At 48.7% G+C, this 22,901-nt stretch overlaps 3 protein-coding genes across 5 annotated transcripts; 1 reads left to right on the top strand and 2 right to left on the bottom strand.

Moving 5' to 3' along the window:
* Nucleotides 1-270: 270 nt before the first annotated feature.
* Nucleotides 271-9,526, bottom strand: CSTF1 (cleavage stimulation factor subunit 1). Of its 2 annotated transcripts, XM_056507202.1 has the most exons (7): nt 8,708-9,526; nt 7,915-8,076; nt 7,030-7,225; nt 5,567-5,844; nt 3,764-3,961; nt 2,945-3,335; nt 271-1,719 (listed from the first exon to the last, which is right to left on the bottom strand). In XM_056507202.1, exons 1-7 carry the CDS (start codon nt 8,825-8,827, stop codon nt 1,460-1,462), a joined length of 1,605 nt encoding a protein of 534 aa, XP_056363177.1. In that variant the 5' UTR covers nt 8,828-9,526; the 3' UTR covers nt 271-1,459. The 2 variants fall into 2 exon arrangements, with proteins under 2 accessions (XP_056363177.1, XP_056363178.1); XM_056507203.1 differs by lacking the exon at nt 7,915-8,076.
* A 147-nt stretch (nt 9,527-9,673) lies between these two features.
* On the top strand, nt 9,674-14,672 carry AURKA (aurora kinase A). Of its 2 annotated transcripts, none has more exons than XM_056507199.1 (9): nt 9,674-9,767; nt 9,888-9,967; nt 10,597-10,876; nt 11,394-11,493; nt 12,015-12,206; nt 12,408-12,546; nt 12,865-13,013; nt 13,557-13,731; nt 13,991-14,672. In XM_056507199.1, exons 1-9 carry the CDS (start codon nt 9,680-9,682, stop codon nt 14,174-14,176), a joined length of 1,389 nt encoding a protein of 462 aa, XP_056363174.1. In that variant the 5' UTR covers nt 9,674-9,679; the 3' UTR covers nt 14,177-14,672. The 2 variants fall into 2 exon arrangements, with proteins under 2 accessions (XP_056363174.1, XP_056363175.1); XM_056507200.1 differs by having other exon boundaries at nt 9,709-9,767; nt 9,888-9,973.
* Nucleotides 14,673-15,057: 385 nt separating this feature from the next.
* Nucleotides 15,058-22,362, bottom strand: FAM210B (family with sequence similarity 210 member B). Its single transcript, XM_056507201.1, has 3 exons — nt 20,223-22,362; nt 18,299-18,471; nt 15,058-16,795 (listed from the first exon to the last, which is right to left on the bottom strand). The coding sequence occupies exons 1-3, from the start codon at nt 20,343-20,345 to the stop codon at nt 16,579-16,581; spliced, it is 513 nt and encodes a 170-aa protein (XP_056363176.1). The 5' UTR covers nt 20,346-22,362; the 3' UTR covers nt 15,058-16,578.
* Nucleotides 22,363-22,901: the final 539 nt, after the last annotated feature.

Here is a 22,901-nt window from a genome sequence, read left to right as displayed (position 1 = left end):
ACAAAAAAGGCACCAGCACCACTATCTCTTACCACCACTGCTTCTGAAGGGTCACAAACTCAGGGGCAAAGGGGGAGCACAGAGGATTAAAGCCTTAGAAATGGTTTTGCAAGAGAAAATAAAATTCCATTCTTTTAAAAAATAACCATCCACATTCTACATTTTGAGTCTGTAATTGCACCTGATTCAGGTGGAACACAACAAATTCAAGTCCCAGTCTCCCATATTTGACCATTTCTCCTTTGTTATACAGAAAACAAATACAATTCCTTCTTTATGTATCAAACTTTTTAAAAGGCAATCTTTATTTAAATACAGACAAAACCTGTACCTCACCAGCCCTTGACAATTCTTCAGTGTAATGGGAGTTAATCCAGCAGCAAGAACCACCTCCCATTTAAAACCTCTCACAAGGCAAGTGCTGAGCTCTGAGCAAAGGATCTCCCAGCTGTGATGCCCAAGAGCTCTGCATGAGGAGGCCTCAAAAAACAAGTTTAGACTCTGCTCAGGCAGATCTCTGGGAGAATAAGTAGTGAATTTTCCAACTTGGAGAAGTTTTAAGAACAGTTTCTTAACACTGGGCACTGGGTTTGTGACTAATAAAAAAGAATGTAATTGAAGTGCTGTGTAGCAGACATAGATGAACATTTCTCAGTCAAATGAAACAGTGGCATTTCTGAGGTACACATACAAAAATTCAGATGCACAAGTTCCTTTCTCTGAGAGGATATTAAAGGTCTCTAAGGCAAAATTATTCTCATTTTCACCTGCAGCAGCACTGTCACATTTTAGTTGCAATGTGGATACTCCTTAAAACTATCAGGAATTCGTTTTGAGGTCCCACTTGTTAAGATAAATCCAAAACAGGATGAGATAAAGTCTGAGTTTTAACACCAGAACTAGAAGACCATTCCTTGAATTCATCCAAACCAGTTAAAATGCTGTGTGAATTCTTATGGCACAACTCAGAACTCAAGGCCTGCTTGGCCAATGAACAAGAAACATAAAAACCAACTCACCAAAACCCCAGACTGAAAGATACAAACCAGAGCTTTACAAATAATGAATTGTAGCTGAAGGCAGCTTAAGGCTTCATTGAAGTATCTACACCAAGTTCTGCTGCTCTTTGCGTGATCTGTTCTCTAGCAGAGTTCAGTGGGATTGCACAGACACAACACACAGCAGAACTGGCTCCTCCTGCCCCTCTGAGCAGGGCACAGTCCCATTCTCTTGTGTGTGATTCAGACAGGCAGGGGAACAAGCTTAGCCCTTCCTGCCAGATCATGTCATTCTCCACTCCCTCCCTCAGTACAATTAGAGATGACTTACAAAAATGTAACCACGCACACTAATAAAAAAATTAGCGTGGGGTGCGAAGTCTCAGTGCTGGCTCTTTTCCTGCCACGTCTGACAGGACGCAGAGGGCTGCAGGAGCGGCCATCCCTGCTGGCAGCTCTGCTCAGTCTGTGGTGGATCTCCTGTACCAGAAGCGGGCCCTGTAGTCGTCGCTGCAGGTCATGAAGCCGGGGTTGGTGGGCGAGTGCACGATGCAGCGCACGATGCTGTTGTGGCCCAGCGACAGCAGGTTCCTGCGCTCGGCGGTGCGCGAGTCCCAGCAGCACAGGCTGATGGTGCGCTCGTCGGGCAGCAGCACGTAATCCTCCGTGTGGTTGAACACAGCCTGAGTCCTGTGCACCTGGCGGCCGCTCAGACCTGCACCTGCAACGGGCACAACAGCCACGTCAGGCATCTGCAATACCTAAGAGGAATGTTCCCTAAGTATCAATTTTCTACAGTTATATTTTCTCTGCTGTTCAACCACTGCCACAAGCAACAGGTGATGCAAGCACGGATACTCCTTTGTAGTTGTATCACAGGAGCAGAAAGATTTGAGTCCCAGCTGTGCCCCATCCCCACCCTGGAACCAGCCCAAGGCCTCTGAGTGCCACGTCCAGGGATGGGCACTCCAAAACTCCCTGCCAAGGCCTGACCACCCTTTCCACAGGGAAATTCCTCCTGCTGTCCATGTATACATTCTAAAATTCCTTAGGGAACAGAAATACCTACTCCAGCTGAGCCTCATCCCATCCTTTACCTTCAAGAACATTTCTGCCTTCTATTTTTGCATGACGCTTTCAGCTGTGAGCAAGGAGAAAGAACACAGAGCCTGAAAATCCTCGAGCACTTCTCAGTGTATTTATCACACAGCACACGTTGTAGGACCTCCCCTGGCCATACCTTCAGGTAAGAAGTGCTTCCTAAAGGCACTGTGCATGCACAGCGCCTGCCTGGGATCCTGCACAGTTTCCCAGGAAAGTGCTGCTCCCTGCTGGCCGGGAGCAGGAGAGCTGCACTGCAGAAAGGACCTACAGACCCCAAAAACTGACACACACCATTTCCAGCACCTTTTGTGCTCCTACACATCAGTGCTTGACCCTAAAACCTCTCATGCAAATCTACCACAGCATTCATTATTCCCTAAATCCTGCTGAGATCCAGGCATGGCACTGTCAGCACACTCCAAGGACTACCTTGCACACAACTGCATCCTTGGAAAAAAATACACAAAAAAGGGAACAAACCAGCTGTAGGTATATTTCAGAGCCACAGAGTTAGTGGTTAAATCAACTGCCCTGAAGTAGCTTCAGTGCTTCTCCTTGCTTTTCCCCAATTCAGTGATAACTTCCCTCCAGAACAATGGAGTAAGTAATGATGTCAGAAAATTCTCCAAAATCTACTCAGACTAAAATATGTTTACACTGACACACAGAATCACAGCTTCTCTTCTGGAATGGATTTTTTTTTCAAAAATCTTGGGCAATTGATCCTCAGAGCAGCGGTTTCTCCATTGCCTTTAGGAATGATTATTTCTGGCAGTATTTCCAGCCCTGCCACGGCTCTGCACCTGGAAAAGAAGGTGTCTGGAAGGTCACCTGCCACATACCTGTGTATTTCACCAGCGTCCGACCAGTGGAGATCTCCCAGAGCTTAGCCACAGAGTCTTTCCCACTGGACAAGATATACTTGGAATTTTTGGAAAAAATAGCAGAGCAGACTTCAGCTCCATCGTGTGCCTTCTCAAAGGTGGTGATGCAGCGGTTGGAGACCCCATCCCAGAGTTTGATGCAGCCATCCTTGCTGCCTGTCACGTACATGTTGGCGCTGGCGTTGTAGTTGACGGAGCAGATGGCGTCGGTGTGCTGGTCCTGGGGGTTGCAGGACACGAAGCACTGGAAGGTGTTGATGTCGTACAGACGAAGGGTTGGGTGCTGGGTCCCCACCAGGATGAAATCCCCAGAAGGGTGGAAGGAAATGGAGCGTAGCATCTCTGCTTCCTGTTGGATTAAAAACGCACGGAGGGGTGAGGAAGGGTCAGTGCTGCTGCTGCACAAACTGGAAAATGTTTCCTGTGGGATTGGAATGACAGGCTGCCCGTGGCTGTATTGTAGGTTTTGTCCTAGAGCAGCCTGCAGTGCCCCCTTATTTTGGGATATCACACCCCCCAAGCCCACCATCACCTAACCCCAAATGCTCCTCTGGAATAAAGATAAAAGAATTGACTTCCAAGGTAATTCAGATTAGAGTTGGTCTAATGAATGAAAAGCTGGTAGGCTCTAGATTCAAATACAAGTGTCCATGATGGACAGAATTAAAACACAATGTCTGCAAATGTTTTACCTAACCCTAACCCCTGAGGCACAGCTCAGCTCACACCACCTCACCACTCACATCTGAGCTGTGGCTGCTCTGAGCAGTATCTCACCTGGATGTATTTGAAGGCTCTTTTGGCAGAAGGTTTTGAATAATCAAACAATTTAAGTGTGTAGTCCCTTGAGCCAGATGCCAGGATCTGCTCTGTTGGGTGGAAAGCTAAACACGTCACTTCATCCACGTGGTCGTACAGAGTCCGGATCACAGGATGGTTCTCCATGTTCTGCTGTGCTGTCTCATTCATCATGACCTACAAAAAAACATTCAACAGGTTGCTGTTAGAAAATGAAGCAGGTTTTTGACATGAAAAGTAGGTTTTAGCCTTGCCAGGGTGGCTGAACAGCAGCTCCTTTCTGACACAACCAGGCACACAATCTGCTCCCTTGGTTGTTTGAAGCCCTTTATATAACAAATAAGATCCCTGTGTCTTTATGAACGTCAAAACAACTTGGCTCAAGGACAAACTACTTTAGTAGCAAAGAACTGGTGTAAGAAAACATCACCTTCATAAACAGCCCAAAGCAAAACACTGACTGCTGGAAGAACTGAGAAGCTGCACCAAAACTGCAGCTCTTTGCTGAGAGTTTGGTGTGTGCTCTGTGCAAAATAATCCCCCTTTTCATTGCCACCTGATAACTGCCTTGGAGAAAGATAAAGCAAATCAATGTGTGAAACAGTTCTGAAATCCCAGTGAAAACACAGGGACTGCAGAGAGTGGATTTAACATGAACTGTGCTCAGACAACACAGCCATGATCAGCACCCAGCAGAAGCAACTTCTGGCTCAGCTCTCTCCCTGCTGCCAGGGGTGACACCTGTGTCCTTGCCCTGATTCTTCTTCCTTCCAAGGGACTCTATGAGCAGCTGCTGGAGCAGGGAATATGTTGAGACAGGTATTTAGTGTGACCCACTGAGGTGGCCACAAGCCACAGACATGATGTGGAGAAAACTGCCAGAGTGGTTGCAATTCCTGAGTTATCCCAAGGGGCATGGCATGGACAGGATTCCCAAAGTGATTACAACTCATTATCTTAATGGGCATGACATAGACAGGATTCCCAGAGCAATTACAATTCATTATTTTAACAGGCATGGAATGGACAGTGATTACAATCCCTTATCTCAATGGGCATGGCACAAACACAATTCCTAGAGTGATTACAATGTCTCACCTCCACGGGCATGGCATGGACACAATTCCCAGAGTGATTACAATCCCTTATCTCAATGGGCATGGCATGGACACAATTCCCAGAGCAACTGTAATTCATTATCCCAATGGGCATGGCATGGACACAATTCCTAGAGTGATTACAGTCCCTTATCTCAATGGGCATTGACACAGTTTCCAGAGCGATTACAATCCCTTATCTCAATGGTCACCGGCACAAACACAATTCCCAGTGTGATTACAACCCCTTACCACAATTAATTCCCAGAGTGGTTACAACCCCTTGCCACAATTCCCAGAGTGATTACAACCCTTTACCACAATTAATTCCCAGAGTGGTTACAACCCCTTACCTCGATGGGCACACCACAAACAATTCCCAGAGTGCTTACAAGACCTGTTACCTCGATGGGCAGGGCACAAACACAATTCCCAGAGTGATTACACCCCTCACCTCGATGGGCATGGCACAAACACAATTCCCAGAGTGATTACACCCCTCACCTCGATGGGCATGGCACAAACACAATTCCCGGAGTGATTACAACCACTTATCACAATTCCTGGAGTAATTACAACCCATTACCTCGATGGGCACAGCACAAACACAATCCCAAAGCGATTACACCCCTCAGCTCGATGGGCACAGCACGAACACAATCCCAGAGCGATCCCAACCCCTCACCTCGATGGGCATGGCACTCTTGGCCAGCATCCTCTCGGTGTCCAGGATTTTGATGGAGGCGTCGGCCGAGCCGGTGGCGATCAGCTGCCCGTCCCTGCTGTAGGTGGCCACGCGGCAGGGCCCCTTGTGGGAGGTCACGTAGCAGGTCTCGTACTCGGACGCCTCGGGGGACATGGTCTGCACGTCGGCGTCGAACTCCAGGTCGATGCCGGTGCCCGGCGCCACGGTGTCCGAGCGGCCGATGGCGTACTGCACGGCGCTGTCGTCGTTCTCCATGCCTGGGGACACACAGGGCACCGCTCAGCCCCTCTGCTCCAGGGAAGGCTCTGGCAAAGGCAGCCCCGCGGGGAGAGCCGGGCTGGCTGAGCAGGTTTGGTCACACGGCGCTGGGGAGAGGAGAGCCGGGCTGCACTGCAGCGGGCACAGCTCCCAACTCTGGGAATGCCCCAGTGAAATCTGCAAAGTGCTGATAAATGCACTGAGAATCACTCACTGACCATGGACAGACTCCATGTCAGCTTTTCACAGGGGAGCAACAAGCCCCAACACTACTACATGAGTTTTAAGGCAAAGAACCCAAAAAATTTATTGATTCTTTTACTAGTTTATTCCACTGAAGCCAAACTATCCCAGGACTGTGTGGAAAAAAAATTTGCTGGTCCTCAAGCCCACTTCACAGACTTTAATCTTTATTTCCAGGATGCATCTACAGACCAGAGAGTTCAACACTGCAAGTGGAAACAGGGCAGACACAAGAGTTTTCAGCCCAGTGGTGATTTTTTTTGCTGCTTCCATCTGCTCATTTTAAATCTAGAATTTGTATTTTCAAACAGACCGAAAGCTTCACCGATCTGTATCCTCAGAACTCAGCTAGTTGAGGCAGCAGAACCAGTTCAGTTACACTTGGTGTCATGGCCAGAGCTCTTCCAGGACTTGGTCAGCTTGTTCCAACAGCAGCTCAGGGGTTTTCCCTGTTCTCCCTACACTACAGCACTTCCAGAGGGAACTACTGGGAGACAACAGTGAAGCTGTTTCCTGGGGACTGATAAATAAAAGCCAGCAAAGATTGCCAATGGAAGGAGTTGCTCCCTTTCCAACACTGTCAGGAACAACCAGATAGAAATTATTTATTTCTGAAGTCAGCAGAACTGTGAGGGTGAGATGTTCCCTCAGATCTGTGGTTCCATTCACTGGGATGTTTTGAGAAGGTTGCTGCTCACCCAGAACCCTGAGTGCCCTTAGAGGAGTTCAAACAGATTTGGGCAACACTCAGGGATCTGGATTGTTGTTAATAAAACAGGAATGACCTTCAAAAAACCTCACAGAGGCAAAGGCCCAAATGTACAAGTGTTATTACCAGACACCACTTTTGCATCAAAGGTGTCTTTCCTGTGACACCAACCTCTTAATTCACTGGGGAATTAGAAACTAGACTTTTATGTCAGCTTTTGATTCCAGCTTACCTAACTTAATTAGGTGCAGCAGTTGTTCAGAGGGTGCACAGACAGACTGTGGTTTGATCTCATTTATCAAGCCATTGGCAATGTTGATGTATCCATCATAGAGCAGCTGACTAATTATCAGTTTGTAAAGTTGCTGACGGTCTTTCAAACTGACTTTTGTCCTATACATTGTGAGCAGGGACTGCCTTGGGGGGGCCTGGAATGAAGAACAAAAATCACATACAAGAGAGTTGCATGAAACCACCAGAACCTTGGAACACACCTCAGGGCAGGCACCAAATACTGCTGTGGTTTTGGTGAAAAGCAGAGATGGGGGGAGGAAAGCGGGGAAGGGAAAAGAGGAGGAAAAAAAGAGAGAAAGAAGAGGAAAGAGGGAAGAAAAGGCAGGAGAAGGAAAGGAAAAGGCAGAGAGGAGAGGAGAGGAGAGGAGAGGAGAGGAGAGGAGAGGAGAGGAGAGGAGAGGAGAGGGAAAAGAAAAGGAAGAGGAAAGGACAGGAGAAAGGGGAGGAAGAGAGAAGGAAGAGAGAAGGGAAAGGGAAAAACGCGAGGAAAAGAGAAGGGAAAGGGGGCGGTAAGAGGGAGGAAAAGAGGGGGGAAAGGGAAGCAAAAGAGAAGGAAAAACCTGTTGCGCGTGTTTTCTGTGTAAATGAAATCTCGGGCACAAGCCGAGGCGGCCCGAGGTAAGCAGCAGCAGCGGCAGCAGCGGCAGCAGAGCTGCGGCACGAGCCCGCGGGCTGAGCGCGCTGCCGGCGGGCCCGCGCTGCGATGGATGGATGCACGGGGCGCGCAGCACCGCGCCGCGCCGCGCCCTCCCGCCCGCCCGCCCGCCGCTCGCACCCCGCGGGGCGCTGCCGCAGCCGCGGCCCCGGCGCTGCCGGTACGTACCGAGCCTTCCTTCTGCCGCCCGCGCTCTGCCCCTAAGATGGCGGCGGGAGCGCGGAGCGCATCGAGCGGCGGCGGCGGCAGCGGCGGGGGCGGCCGGGCCCGCAGGACGCTCCTCCGCGAAGGCTGCTGCATCGAGCGCCCGCACATCGATGGGAGGCGGCTCTTGGGGAGGGGGGGCGACACAACGGGGCGGCGTCACGGCACCGCCACACCCCCGCACCCACCGCGCCACCCCCTCCGGCCCTCGGCTGGGGGGGGATCCGGGAGTGCCGAGCCCCGCTCCCGCTTCGGGGGTCCTGGGGGGTCCCGCTCCCCGTTCCCTCCCTGCGGGCGATCCCGGGGTCCTGTTCCCCATTCCTCCCCTTCCTGGGGTCCCTTCTCGGTATTCCCCCACCTTGCCGGGGGTCTCTTCTCGCCATTCCTCCCCTTGCCGGGGGTCCCGCTCCCCATTCTCCCTTCCAAGGAACTCGGGACTCGCTCTCCCCATTGCTCCCCTTCCGGGGACCCCCATTCCCCGTTCCCCTTTCCGGGGATCCCTCTCCCCCATCCCCATTCCCCGTTCGGGGGGCAGCAGGGCCTTGGCGGAGGGACGGCGGGCAGGGAGCGGCGCGGGCCCGGCCCCCACGGGGAGCCCGGGGCTCCTTTTGTGTCGCAGCCGCAAAGCTCCGGAGCGCCGCTTCCGCCAGAGCCCGGATCCCAAACACGGCGACGTGCACGGGCTGGGAATGAAGCGGCGGGCGCTGCTGCCGGGCCCGGCCCCGGCACGAACCGTCCCCTCCCCGATCCTACTCACGTCAGCCTCGAGAAAGGGCAGCCGGAGCGGGCGCGGGTCGAGCAGCGGCGCTGCCATGCTCCCCATGCCCCGGGGCAGCTGTCGTCTGTCACACGCTGCAGCGACACGGCGACCCGACATCTTCTTTTTACCTATCCTGAACCACTTGTAAACACCAACACACACAACGAGGCTCTCCTTCGCTCTTGTTTTCAGCACCGCGGAGACAGTGAAAAGTTGCCTTGGATCGCAGTTCTTCGCAAGCCCCGAGTGCCGAGTGGAGTTTCCTCGCTCCGCGGCGCCTCGCGGGGACCCGCGGGCTCCGGGCAGCAGCGCCTCACGCCGCGCTCCTCACGGGCCGCGCTCGCTGAGCGGCCGCGCTGCCGCTGTCCCGGCGGCTCCTCGGGGCCGTGCGGGTCCGGGCTGCGAGGCGAGGGGTCCGCGCGTCGCTCAGGCCGGGCCGGGCGGTGCCTTCGCGCTCGGCACTCGCCCTAGAGCGCTGGCGGCACGTGGCGCTGCCCGGGGCCGCTCGGCCGGGACGCACCCGGAGGCTCCGGCCCTGCTCGGCCCGTGCTGGGGGGCACCCACACAATGGCCCCGCTCGCGCTCGGCCCCGCGCGCGGTGGCAGCGGCGCCGCTGGCCGGCCTCGCCCGGGGGCGGATGGGGGAGTCTCGGGAGGGGTCCGGCGGCAGCGGGACTGACCTGGCGGCGCTCCCGGGGCGCGGAGCGGAGCGCAGACGGCGGCGGCCACAGGTGGGAGCGCGGCGCGTTACGCGATTTGCGTAGCGGAAGCGGCGGCTCGGCCGGCGGGAAGTGCGCGGGCGGCGCGCGCCGGCGGGGGGCGCGGCGCTACGCAAAGTGCGTAACGCGCCGCGCGGCGACAACGCCAGCGGAGGGGCGGGCGCGGCGCGTGCGCAGGAGGCAGCCAATGGGCGGGCGGGCCGCCCGCGGCAGCAGCCAATCAGCGTGCGCGGGCCGCGGGAGCGCGGCCAATGGCGGGCGGCGGGGGTTTAAAGGGGTATTTAAGGCGCGGCGGTTTGAATTCAAACAGCTCCGGCGGCGCTGAGGCGGCGGGTCTCGGTGAGTGCTGGGCCCGGCTCTGCAGTGGGGCGGGCAGGGGGGTACGGGTACAGCACCGCTATCCGTAAGGGTTATAACTCATAAAGGATTTAATGTGTTATGTGCTCCTCTGGCCCGCAGGCAGAGCCGTGCGTGCCGCTGCCGCTATGGACAGGAACGCCAAGGAGAACCACGCCGCCTATCCCGGCCGCGCTGCCAAGGTAAAGGTGTAAAACAGATAAAACACGCGGTTCCTCGTCCTGAGCAGTTTCCTTTGCTGGATCGTTGCTCGATGCCTGGGAGTTTGCCATTAAAATTCTGGTTGGTTCAGGAGTGGTGGTTTTTAGTTTTTACTTGGTGAATATGTTTCTCCCCATCGTATGTTAACTACAGTTTTCAAACTAGTAGTTTATCTTTCGGTAGCTTTCTCCTGAAGAAAACAGAGCCTCGAGATTACTTTTGAAGTTATTAGCATATCTTATTAAATGGGAAAATGCTTCTTACATTTTAAGCATTTAAGAGCCTTTAAAGAGAAAGCGAGTGTGCATAATTAAATTATTTTAGATATCATTTTTCAAAGCAAGCACTGTGTCAGTGTCTCTATTGATAAACACGTGTAGCAGCGCTCAAGATCACCCTAATTATGTATTTTTTCCATTTAGAAATACAAGTGCTTTCTCTCTATTTTACATAAAACCGAAGTATTTAGAACAGCATAAGCAACCACTCAGTACGTGACATTCTTAAGTGTTTTGCTTAAGAGTTTTGTGTGGTTTTGGTATCCTGAACGGAGCTATAAAGTTTTTGGTGTGCTGTTGCACAATTAACGTGTCATCGTTTCTCTTTGAAGGTTGCAAACCCCATCGGGGATGCCCCCAGACGTGTCCCTGTGTCCCAGCATTCAGCCCAGAGCCGGTTACTGGCCAGTGGAGCTCCAGCACGCGTTCTGTGTCCTGCAAACTTTGCCCAGAGGGCTCCTGTGCAAGCCCAAAAACCTGCGTTGTCAACCCAAAAACTGTCCAACAACCAAACCACGCAGCAGCTCCGACCTAAACCACCCCAGCTGACAACTGTGAAACCTCAGGCTGCAAGCAAGAGCAGTGAGAAACCTGCCCAGGCTGCAGCACCTGGTAATTCTGAGGATGATTTACATGTGACCAGAGCTGTGCTGCTCGGGATCCTCCTAAAGCTGCTGCTGATCCAGGGACAGTCCTGGAGGGAGGTTCTTGGTTGTGCTCCTAAACAGAAGAGCAGCACATGGTTCACCTGGGGTGTTGCTGCATCATCCTTGTGAATTTGTCTCTAAGTTAACCAGTTAGAGCCAATCTGGTGTTAAAAACTTCTTGGTGATCAGCAGCCAGCTGGGAGTTAATGTAATTGGCACTCAGACCTCACAGGTTTTCCAAGATTTGTGCACAAAAATGCTTTTGTTTTGGGGAGGGGGAAAGAATGAATGGGTTTTTAGTCTCAGCTTTAAAAATTACACTTTGCCAGCACTGTTTCTTTCCTAGCAGTCAACTATGATTGCTTCAAGTGTAATTGAATGCATTCTAAAAGCTGCTTCAGATGATGCACAAGGGTTAGATTTGTTCCCATGTGTGTATTTATGGGTCTGGTAAATAAATTGATTTCCTTCTCTGTACACAGCAAAAAACCCTGAAGCAGAAAGCACCTCTAAACAGAAAACGGAGGAGACTGCCAAGAAGAAAACTGAAGAGACCAAAACGAAAAGTGAAGAGACTAAAAAGTAAGTTTAATGCCTAAATTCTAGATGACCAGGCCCTGCTGGAGTTCCTGTAGTGCCTGGTGACCCCCACACTGCAGACACAACACCAGGAAAGCTGCCTTTGACCTGATAATTGTCAGGAGCAAGGACTTGCTGCAAGCTGAAGAAAACTTTGGGCTAAATGCAGAGTAGCTCTTCCCATGGGGTAACATGATAGATGTCATGTTGTCCTCCTGAAAACAAAGCCTCCTTCATCTGGGGAGGAGGCTGGAGTCTAATTTGGGATGAAATTGGGTTTGTTTATAGCAACTTTAAATTGTTTTGCCATGCCCTGGTGATATGTCTGCATTAGGAGTATCTAAACAAGCCCAGCTAGGTAAACAATCTTCATTTTGTAGTACTGTGGTTGGTGTAGTGTCTGCAAAAACTCCAGGAAGGAAGAAAATAGCTTTCAGAACTTCCTTTTGAAAAATCCCAATGCCTATTTTATTTTCAGTGTTTTCTTAATGACTAATATTGAACTTTTAACTTTCCTCTTGCAGAAGGCAATGGTCTCTTGATGATTTTGAAATTGGTCGTCCTCTGGGGAAAGGAAAATTTGGGAATGTGTACCTGGCACGTGAAAAACAGAGCAAATTTATCCTTGCACTGAAAGTGCTCTTTAAAACACAGCTTGAGGAAGCTGGTGTAGAACATCAACTACGAAGAGAAGTGGAAATACAGTCTCATCTTAGGTAAAGTTTAGTGATTTTTCTGCTTTGTTTGCATCCAAATAAAGTAGCCTTGATTATGATAAGGTTTCTTCTTGATGATAAGATTTGTGTGTGATGAGCTGAAATTCCTGTGCTTGCCTTGAGAGTGGGGGGGAGCAGGACAGGGAAATGAAGGGTTTGGACAAACAGCTGGTTCAGAAGAACATTGAAATCTCTTTGCAGGCACCCCAACATTCTCAGATTGTATGGCTACTTCCATGATGTGACAAGAGTCTACCTGATCCTGGAGCATGCACCTCGTGGAGAAGTCTACAAGGAACTTCAGAGGCTCACCAAGTTTGATGAGCAAAGAACTGCTACTGTAGGTTGTTCCAGCTTCCTCTCCATTCTGTGTGTTTGCAGGATAGAGCCAAGCTCTGTGTTCTGCTGGGGGAACTGAGATTCCTTAGCTGCTAGTTGGCATCTGGGCAGGGAATAATTGGGAGGACTTAGTGCTGTGCAGGAATTTATATTCAGTATTGCTTAATGCTACAAGGCACAGCCTGTATTGCCAGGCTTCAAGGGTTAAGGGTTAACTTAAAGCTGTAATTGTGCCTCAATAAGGCTGTGCTGCAGCCAGATAAACTCAGGTGACAATGTCTTAAAGATTGTGGCTTACACGTTGTTCTTTCTGCACCAGTACATCACAGAACTTGCAGATGCTCTCTCATACTGTCACTCCAAGCGTGTGATCCACAGAGACATCAAGCCAGAGAACTTGCTGCTTGGATCCAATGGAGAGTTAAAAATTGCTGACTTTGGGTGGTCTGTGCATGCTCCATCCTCTAGGTGAGAATTCAATCTCTTGTGCAGTGAAATCCTTCTGTAGTGTCACTTTGTGTTATGCCCTTGTGCAAGGGAGATGTGTGGGAACTTCTTGAAAGTCTGGGGGGAAAAAGCAGCTACAACAAAGGTTCTAACAGGCAGCTGGTGTGGCAGAGGAGTGTTATCCTGGTTTGTAGGTCGAACCTGCTGACTCTGAAAGGAAGGTTTTGGTGTAGGGTTACTGTGGTCCCTGGGATGATAAACCAGCCCTTGGACTCAACTAAATTTCCAGTATTATGTTTATTTCTTAGAGGGTGGGAGGAACAGATTTATTCTAGCACATGTGGTGGAGAAAGGAGTTAAGACTGACTGGTTGCAGGGGCTGAGGTACTTTCAGGAGAAGTAGAAAATGTCCTGTTGGCTTTTCTTTCCCAGCTGTGGTGGTGCTGAGTCCATTCAGGTGGACTGCACTGAGGTACAGATGATTGTCAGCATTAGTTCTTATCTGGCTATTGAAATAGATCCTCTAATTATCTTAATCAATTATTAACTTGGACTTGTCTTCAGGAGAACAACTCTCTGTGGGACACTTGATTACCTGCCTCCTGAAATGATTGAGGGAAGAACACATGATGAAAAGGTGGATATTTGGAGCCTGGGAGTTTTGTGCTATGAATTCCTTGTAGGGAAACCACCTTTTGAAACACAAACCTATCAAGAAACCTACAGAGCTATTTCCAGGGTAAGTCCTTATCTGGATTAGCTGGGTTGTGCTTCTAGGTCTAGAAAGGTTTCAGCAAACTTAAGTTTGAAGCATAATGAAAACGAACACAATAATATACAAATACTTTCACAAGGAGTGAGAAGCTTGTTCAGGGTTAGAATGAAGTGATTTGATCTCATCTCAGTAGGCAGAAGGTGCACAGCTTTCAGGGGTAACTTGGAGATTGAGTAGAGACCTTTGGTTCTAATTTTTAATGTCCTTTTTTTTTTTTCCTTAGGTGGAATTCAAGTTTCCTCCATTTGTAACAGAAGGTGCAAGGGATTTAATTTCCAAGCTGCTGAAGCACAACCCCTTCCATCGCCTGCCCCTGAAGGATGTGCTGCTCCACCCCTGGATCACAGCAAACTCTACCAAGACTCCCACCAGCAGGAAGAGTGATGGTGCTGCCCCATCCAAAACATAGTGTTAGGAGGGTGACTGTGGGGGATCAACAAGAGGAACCTTGTACTGTGACTACTGTAATGCTTACAATAGGAAAACAGGTCTGGGAATCTAGTGGCAATTGGGATGCAAATCCTTGGGTTGGCTGATGTCTTAAACTCGAATTGCAGCATAACATTATTTGATTTCTAGCTGGAGCTTGTGGAATATTTAATGTACTTGAAATCAGTTCCATGTGGGCCAGGTTTGCTGATATAAGTATGAAGCTGTTGGAGGCTCTTGTGCTGAAAATGGTTGTTCCACCACAAGGAAGTTGTTCTGGCTTGTGAACAGTGCAATATCCTGGAGATGACTGCTCCTCCCTCCCTGGGCTGCTCAGGGTCTCTTACCTGTGGTATAACCTGAAACTGAGCAGGGTGAATGCCTTTAAGTGTTCCAAAAATGATGTGGCAATTGGTTTTGTCTCTAGTTTTAAATGTGAGCACACAGTTTGTAAAATAAAGACTTGTTATACTGCACCCAGCAGGGTGAGGTTCTGTGTGGCACTGCTGGGCTCCTGCTCCCAGAGGTGAATTCCCCCCTCTGTCAAAAAGGAAGCTCAAAGTGTTGGTACCACAGTCATTCACCATCCCACAATCCCAATTTAGAATTAGAAGGTAAGTACCAAATGTGTTGCTACTTAACCTGCTTGCTTTGGCCTGCTCTGTCCTTTTCCCAGTGAATTTATTTCAAAATCTCCCATCTGATAACATTTTCCAGACCTTTCTCTCAGAAGTGCTTTCAGATCACGTTGTGTAACAACACTAGATGTGTTTATAAGACATTCTTTAAAATGGACCAAGGGTCAGCCCCCTTGCCACCAAAATCAAGACAAACTTTTCCAGTAAAACACTTGAAGCAAACTAAGAGAAAGCAATTTATTGTTTTTTCAATCTAAGACTTCTTGCTATTTTACAAACAATTTTAAAAAAATGATCCTTCTACAAGCAAGGATTCCAGAATTCAAAATATATTCTTGAATTAATTTAAAATATATTTTGCAAAAAACATCTGAACAAACTGCCAGTAGTTTATACAACTATATAAGTAATCAGAATTCTGACCATAATTTACATGAGGCTGTTTCTTTACACCAAGGAAACTTCAGCTTAGAGCTGGTGCCTTCTACTGACTCTTAGGTGCATTTATTTAAAATTATTTCAGCCTTATGATTATGAGATTTAATACTCCTCTATTACAAGGCAAAACATCCTGCTTGTAAATTATTCCAACTGAAGTAAACAAGGCTGCCTCAGATATTTTGGAATTCTTATTCTTGGTCCACATGAAACCTGTGACTTTCTGGGAGGGGAAGGAGTTATGGTGCAATCCAAAATCCAGGCTTACCCCAGTGTGACACTAATTTATCTGTTTGGGGATCAGTACTCAGGTTAACTGGAAGGTGGAATGTGGATGTCCACATCTGTAAACACATTTTTCTATCACCACAGAGTCCCCATAAGGAAAGGCAAAACCCCCTCATTGCTACATTCACCAGTCTCAGCCCAAAGCACAGGAATTCTTCCTGGGAAGCTGGGAATTGGAAGGTTTGGACTTCAGGTGCTGGGGTTAGTTTTAGTATTTAAAAGTTTCCAGTACAAAGCCAGATCTCAAAATCTTAACACCCTCCAGCTTCTTTCTGCCTTGATTCTGTATGGAGGATGTTCACACAGCTAATTCTGGTTATACTGATTTCAGTAGACTCAGGATTTCTTCTGAGTCTATTGACATTTAAAAAACAAAAGGACTTTAGTAAGGCTGGCTCCTAGCACATTTTCAAACAATACAAACTTGGACTATGGAAGCACTACACATAGTTTCAGAACAGTGCTTCATCTATTGTGACTAAAGCAATTATGACTGCAATAATTAATCACAGAGGTGCTCCCACTGAAGTGACTTCAGTGCCTGTGTTGTACTGCAAGAAGGGCTGTAATAAAAACCTCTATCAAAAAGAAACACCCACTTGCCACTTCAGCCTCCAATACATACCCTTAATAAGAAACCTACCCATGGAGTGAGATATTTATTCTGCTGGGAAGAGAATCTCACAGTTTTTCAGCTACACAGTAATAAATCAATACTATGATTCTGTTTTGAAAAGGAAAACAAGAAGGCTCAAAAAGCTGGATTACAAAGACCCAGAACTCTGCTCATTGTCAAGCATTATATTCCCACTTGAAGTGCAAACCAGATCCCACCTGAACAGGTTTTTCCTAAGACGAAATAGCAAAAGGGAAAGGAGACAAGGACAGCACTTTTCACAGCGCCATTTACCTGGAAGAACAAGTAAGAAGAGCTCAACCTGAAGCCAGCCAAGTCTTTGACAGAATCTCTGCAGCTGAAGAGGGAGCAGGGCAGGGAGCACTGGAGGGGCAGGAGGGCTCAGGGGCCCGAGGCGGGCGGTTTGAAGAAGCCGACCTTGCGGCAGTAGCGCACCAGGAAGGGCACGGACACCACGGTGATGCTGATGCGCACGGGGGCGAAGAGCTTGTGCACAGCATAGGCCAGGACAAAGGTGCTGGTGCCAGCTGCCATCCTGGACTGCAGAGAGGCCTCGCTGAAACCCAGCCTGAACAGCACGGCCTCCATGTCCACACCGCTGCGGAAACACAACTGCAGAGTCAGCACGAAGTGTCTGATCTGCCCCACCACCACCACAGACTGAGACTGGGACCCACTGCCGGAGCTCTGGCCTGCCTGAGGTGGATGCCTGCCAAGGACTGTGTGTAGGTGCTTGCTGCTGCCACGCTGTGCTCAAGCATAGTGCCTGTTCCAGCACCTGCGTCATGGAGCGACAGTCTCCACATACAACAGTCCATAAATCTCCCACCTTTTGGAAAAGGACTATAAAAAGTGACTTTCCTAAAGAGACTTCGAGATCTCTCTCCCCAAGGGATTGAAGACACATCTATCATTGGAAGACCACAAGGATGTGTCCCGTCTGCTGGTAGCTACATCCCACCCTTTCTCTCTCCCTTTTTACTTCATTTCCTTTACCTCTCTCTCTCCTATCACAAAACTGAATTGTTTCCACACAATAAAATGCATTGCTGCTTTCTGCTGAATAAAACCTGAGTCTCTTGCTTTTGTCTTTTTGCACCCTGGGGTCGAAGGAACCATCACGACTCCTGCTCAGGTTGAGCAGATCGTGACAAGCGCCGCTTTAGTTAGGAGAAAAAATAAACACAGCACTTTGTATGTTCACAAAATTTCATGTGGCATGATTCCTAGAGATAAAATGTCTCTGCAAAGTGATTTGTAAAAAGTTAAGGTGAATTTGTGTTGGAGTTTTGTCTTCCCAAATTTGATGTTAAACTCTGTTCTGTGTCTTGGGGAAATGAGGTACCTGCTGTTAGGCTTGGTGTTCTAACAGAGGTGTGCAAAATGATAAATTATCTAAAATCTAGCAAGTGAAGGAAAGTTTAAAGATCTCAAATGGGCATTATCCACCAAGTTCATTAATACAGACATAGTAGATTTCATCAAGGATTCAACCATACCTAAAGAAAAGAAAAGTTGTCATCCTGTGCCACAATGTAACAGGAGAAATCAGGCACTCACATATTCCCACTGGAGTCAGGAATAAGCAGCAGGGAATGTTTGGGGTAAATTCCCCTGTCTCAGCTGGAATACCTCGTGTAACTGATGCATTCCCACACACACAGTTCCCCACCTGACTCCTGTATAGTTCTCCCACATTTTCATTCTAATCCTGTTCTAGTGGCTGTTATTTTCAACTGCACAAACTGTGTTCAACACCCAGAAAAATACATTTATCTCTAAGCCCCAGAGCACTTTTTGGCTCTATCTCTCCAGACCAAGCAAGAACAAAAGATATCTGCAAAACAAATACATTTTCTGCCTGGTCAGTTATGTTGGTGCTGTGTCTGCTGTTTTCCCTGCTGATTGCAAAATGACCATGTACAATTCCCTTGTCTCATGCCTGATGGGAGATCAGGTCCATTTATGGACCTACCCATACTCAAAATTCAGGAGGTAACTATAGATCCAATAGGCATAAAGTGCCTGTCTCCTGTCAGAGATAAGCACAATGGTAAATGTAGTTTACTTTTACCACTACCTAGAGCTGTACAAACCTCACCTTGACACAGCCAGGTAGAAGATTCCCAGAGATACTAAGGAAATTCCAACATGGAAGGAAACCCCTACAGCACCATATTCTTTAAAAATTTGTTTCAGCTGCTGGGATTTGTTGAGTTTCTTGTCTTCAGCACTGGGATCAGAGGCTGTCTTTTTGAGGGGTTCAGCTGCACCCTAAAAAGAAAACAATTGAAAGCATTTGTTAGCATTATGCACAAGATCGTATTGCAGTTGGATGAAATAATGAAATAAGTGTCTTGCACACAGAGGGATTTGGGAAGACAGGAACTCACTTCTGCTCCTCCACATCAGCACAGCAGATGCTGTGACAGCCCAGACAAGCTCCCTTCTCCCAACTATCCCTGTCAAAGGAATGCACCAAGCTTGGTGTAAACTCTTACACAATTCAAGTTTCATAATAAAAACCAGATTATTTGATCCAAACGTGTGCCAAGGCACACCCACAGAGCTGCTGGAGCCACGAGACTGAGGTGTGAGAGCTCAGCCTTACCCAGGGACTCCTTGAGCACAGTTTTTGGTTCCAGGCTAAGCAGCCAGTGGCACTGGAAACCCACCTGGTACCACTTAATAACAGCTCAGTGATGTCAGAGATCCAACCTTTAAATTCCTGTAAATCCTGATCAAAGGCACAACTGCAACTGTTCACAGCAACAAGCAACTCTGCTCCTACATTGTACACAACGTCTGCAAGGACCTGCCAGGGCTGGTGTCAAGAGCCCAACTGCACTGAAAATGTTTGTCACGGTAGAAGCCACTGATAGATTTCTATTTGAGTACATTCCAAGTGCAGAACTTCATACTAAACCATATCCCAAAGCAATCTGAAAAGAAATCAAAGAAATTAAATACTGACAGGAAGAAATCATTTCCACAAAGCCCTCAGGATTTGTCTCTAATTAGTCAGCAATTGTCAGGAAAGATGAGAGGACTCAGCAGCAGTCGTGACAATGTCACAGCCACCACAGGACAGGTAAAGCCACCAAGTGCCTGCCATCAGTGTCCCACAGCGCTTTCAGGCACACAAATTAGAATAAAAAATATTCTTGATTAATTCTTGGACTTATTAAGATTTTAAATTAGCATACAAGGGTCTTGCAACCCTCATGATAAGCACACTCCCGCTCAAACTCTTAACCCCCATTTGCTGCTTTTCTTTTTTGTAATTATTTGGGTCATTTTGTATTTCATTTTGACAGGAAGTCATACAAACACAGAAACAGGAAATTGTGTAGCTCAGCTTATCCTGATTCTTGTAGATTTAAAATTTTCAAGCATAATGGATAATTTTGGATGTTTCTTTCACAGCTCATGTGCTCTGTATCTTTCAGATGGATCATAAGGACTGAAAAAAATTCCTTGTTCTGATCTTCCAAGCCCATTCCAATTCACTTGTATCCACAGGCTCTCACACCAGGAACGGTATGGAAGCAAAATGTAAAATAAAAACCATTTCAACAGATATTATTTGGGGTACCCAGGGCAGTCATGCACGGAATCACGTCCAGCTTATCAAGTAAAGCTGCTGCCTATTTCCATGTCACTCTGCGACAACATCTCAGCTAAAAAACCGATTTTATTCGCATCACTCAAGCGACTGAAATCACAAAAACACATCTAAAACACTCCGTGTTTAAGCATAAAAATATATCCAAAACACCCCGTGATGGTTCGCAAGGAAGCAGCAGAAAGCACGGCGCAAAGTGCAGAAAGCTCACACCGACAGTGTGCCCACAGCAGGTGCAAACCCGCTCCCCCAGAAACCCGGACAAACACGATTCACTGATCCCATGAGGATGGGAGGGCACGGAGGGGATGATACCTCAAAAAAACCCCTTAAAGACAGCCGCAAAAAGCTGAGGAGCGCTTTTAGATTGGGGTATTTGGGCCCCTGAGCCCTCACGTACCTTGGAGCTGGCGCGGAGCGGGAGCGCGGCCCGGGCGGGGCCCAGCGGCGGGGACAGCAGGGAGGAGAGCGGAGGGGACAGCGGAGGGGACAGCAACGGGGACAGGCGGCACAGGCGGTACATGGCGGCACGGCCCTCACGGCAGCGGAGACATGCGGAACAGGCGGTACATGGCAGCACGGCCCTCACGGCAGCGGCCCGGCCCCTCACGGCTGCGGGGACAGGCGGTGCGTGGCGGCCCGGCCCCCTCACAGCAGCGGCCTGGCCCCTCACGACGGCAAGGACAGGCGGTAAGTGGTGGCCCGGCCCCCTCACGGCAGCGGCCCGGCCCCTCACGACGGCAAGGACAGGCGGTAAGTGGTGGCCCGGCCCCCTCACGGCAGCGGCCCGGCCCCTCACGGCAGCGGGGGCAGGCGGTACAGGCGGTACATGGCAGCCCGGCCCCTCACGGCAGCGGGGGCAGGCGGTACATGGCAGCCCGGCCCCTCACGGCAGCGGGGACATGCGGAACAGGCGGTACATGGCAGCACGGCCCTCACGGCAGCGGGGACAGGCGTTACATGGCAGCCCGGCCCCTCACGGCAGCGGGGGCAGGTGGTACATGGCAGCCCGGCCCCCTCACGACATGCCGGGCCGGGCACACGCCCCGTCCGCCTCCTTAAAGCCGCAGCGTTCGCGTTCGGGAGGCGCCGGGATGTTGTTGGTACCGCGGGCTCGGCCCGGCCGCAGCCACCGCTGAGCTCGGCAAACCTGCGCCCGCCCTCACAGACAAGGATCCCGTCCTAATATTCAGTCTAATACTTCTGTTACAAATAAGAAACAAAGTCTCGATATTCAGCAAAATTTAGATCGGGTTATTTTATATAGACAGAGCAAGCAGCGCTGGGGAAACGTGAGGGGTCACCTCCCCCTCCACGCTTCCACCGAACTTGGTTTGTAGCTCCCTTTTTATAGTCTGGTTTTCCTTGTAGTAATCAATAATTGATATTGTTTTGTTGTAGTAGTTCTGCAAGGTAAGCAGTGGTGGTCAAATAAACTTCCAGACTTCCGTGGGACAGCTCTTGGACGATCGGTCAGGTAACCATCTGGTCTTGGTGGATAAAAAACAGAAGTGGGAATTCTGATCTTTAGTAGATAGTTTGTGATTGATCACGCAAAGGTAAGAAATCTGATTCTGCAGAATCTGTTAGGCTGTGTGAAAGCCTTGTTTTGCAAGCTGTCAGTAGATACAACTTATTTAGGAAACATAATATAACAGATGGATTTAAACAGAATGGGTTTAATAATATATTTCTCTTTGTCTAGGTCCATGTTCTTTTTTTTTATTTTAAGTATTCTGGTTTATGCAAACTCCAAAACTTCTATGATTAACACAAATAATTTATCAATTATCACACTTCCCTCTTTCATTTTGAAATAATTTCGCCTCATCATGTTGCTCCAGGCACTTATAAATACACAGAGCTACAGAATATTCTTAGTTGGAGGAGGATGATCCAGTCCAGTTCTGGCTCTGCAAGGACACCCCAACAACCCCCAACAAACACAGGGATTCTTCCTCAGGGAAGAAATTAGATGAAATTTCTTAGTATTGGATTAGAAACAGAAATTGGCAGTGGCTAATAAATCCTTAAAAGATCTTGTAACCATGAGGTGTGACTTCTGGCCAAGCTCTCAACACCTGTAACAAGAACTCACATTTTCTGTAGGAGATAAGAAAAACAAACCTCACTTTCAAAGCAACCAGAAGTCCCATCTCTCTGCCTCATTCAGAAGAAGAATCCCCACAGAACATGGTGGGAGCAAATGCCTACAAACTGCCATCACAAGCATTTAATCCCTGCATTTTTCTGAAATGGGTCTGTGCCATCACAGACAGCTGCTCATGGCAGGGTGAAGGGTGAATATCCCTGAATCTGCACCTTAAGGCAGTCCAATAAAATCCTGCTCTGTCCCAACTGCAAAGCCTTTCCTCCTGTGATATATATGATATAATGCAATCCGTGTAAAGTTGTACAATAATGTAGAATAAGCAATGTTTGTATGAATAAAATAATAAAGAAAACTCAGAAACCAAAAAGAGGGCCACGCAGGAAAAGGACACAGATTGCTTCATCACATCATTGTAACATCCAACAAAAGCAGGACAGCTCAGATTAACAAATAAATGTAGCTGGAGATGGCTCTTTCAGGAACTGTCCAGGGAACACCCAAACAATGAGAGCCCGATAAGCACCCACAATTAAGAAAACCAGAACCATCGGGAAAAATACATCTGAATGCCAGCTTTCCTAAACCAAGACCTGCAAGAAACATCTCAGTTCCATCTTCCTGTAAACCTGAACCTGCCTTCATCAGAATTCATCGTCTCCCAGAATATGGATTTGTCCAGCCCAAGGCAGTGAAAGAAAACCTCATGGATATGCAGAACGAGGAAAGGAGACAAAGAGACAAAGACCTCTGCTCTGGTCTGAAAAAACTGTATAAAAACTGGGCTGACCAAGGCGGTTTTGTGAACATTGGGGATCTGATGCGATAGGGATCAGATCAGAGTCTGTTCACCCGGCGCTGATCCCGCGCTCGGCGCTGTCCCTTTTTGATTGTGGCCATCGAGGATCGTATTTCTCAAAATAAATATCGCTTATTTTGATCATATTTAATTCGGCTTGATCTCGGTTT

Source organism: Oenanthe melanoleuca, chromosome 20 (genome assembly GCF_029582105.1).
Source record: "Oenanthe melanoleuca isolate GR-GAL-2019-014 chromosome 20, OMel1.0, whole genome shotgun sequence".
Lineage (NCBI taxonomy): Eukaryota > Metazoa > Chordata > Aves > Passeriformes > Muscicapidae > Oenanthe > Oenanthe melanoleuca.
This window is presented reverse-complemented; position numbering and strand designations above follow the sequence as displayed.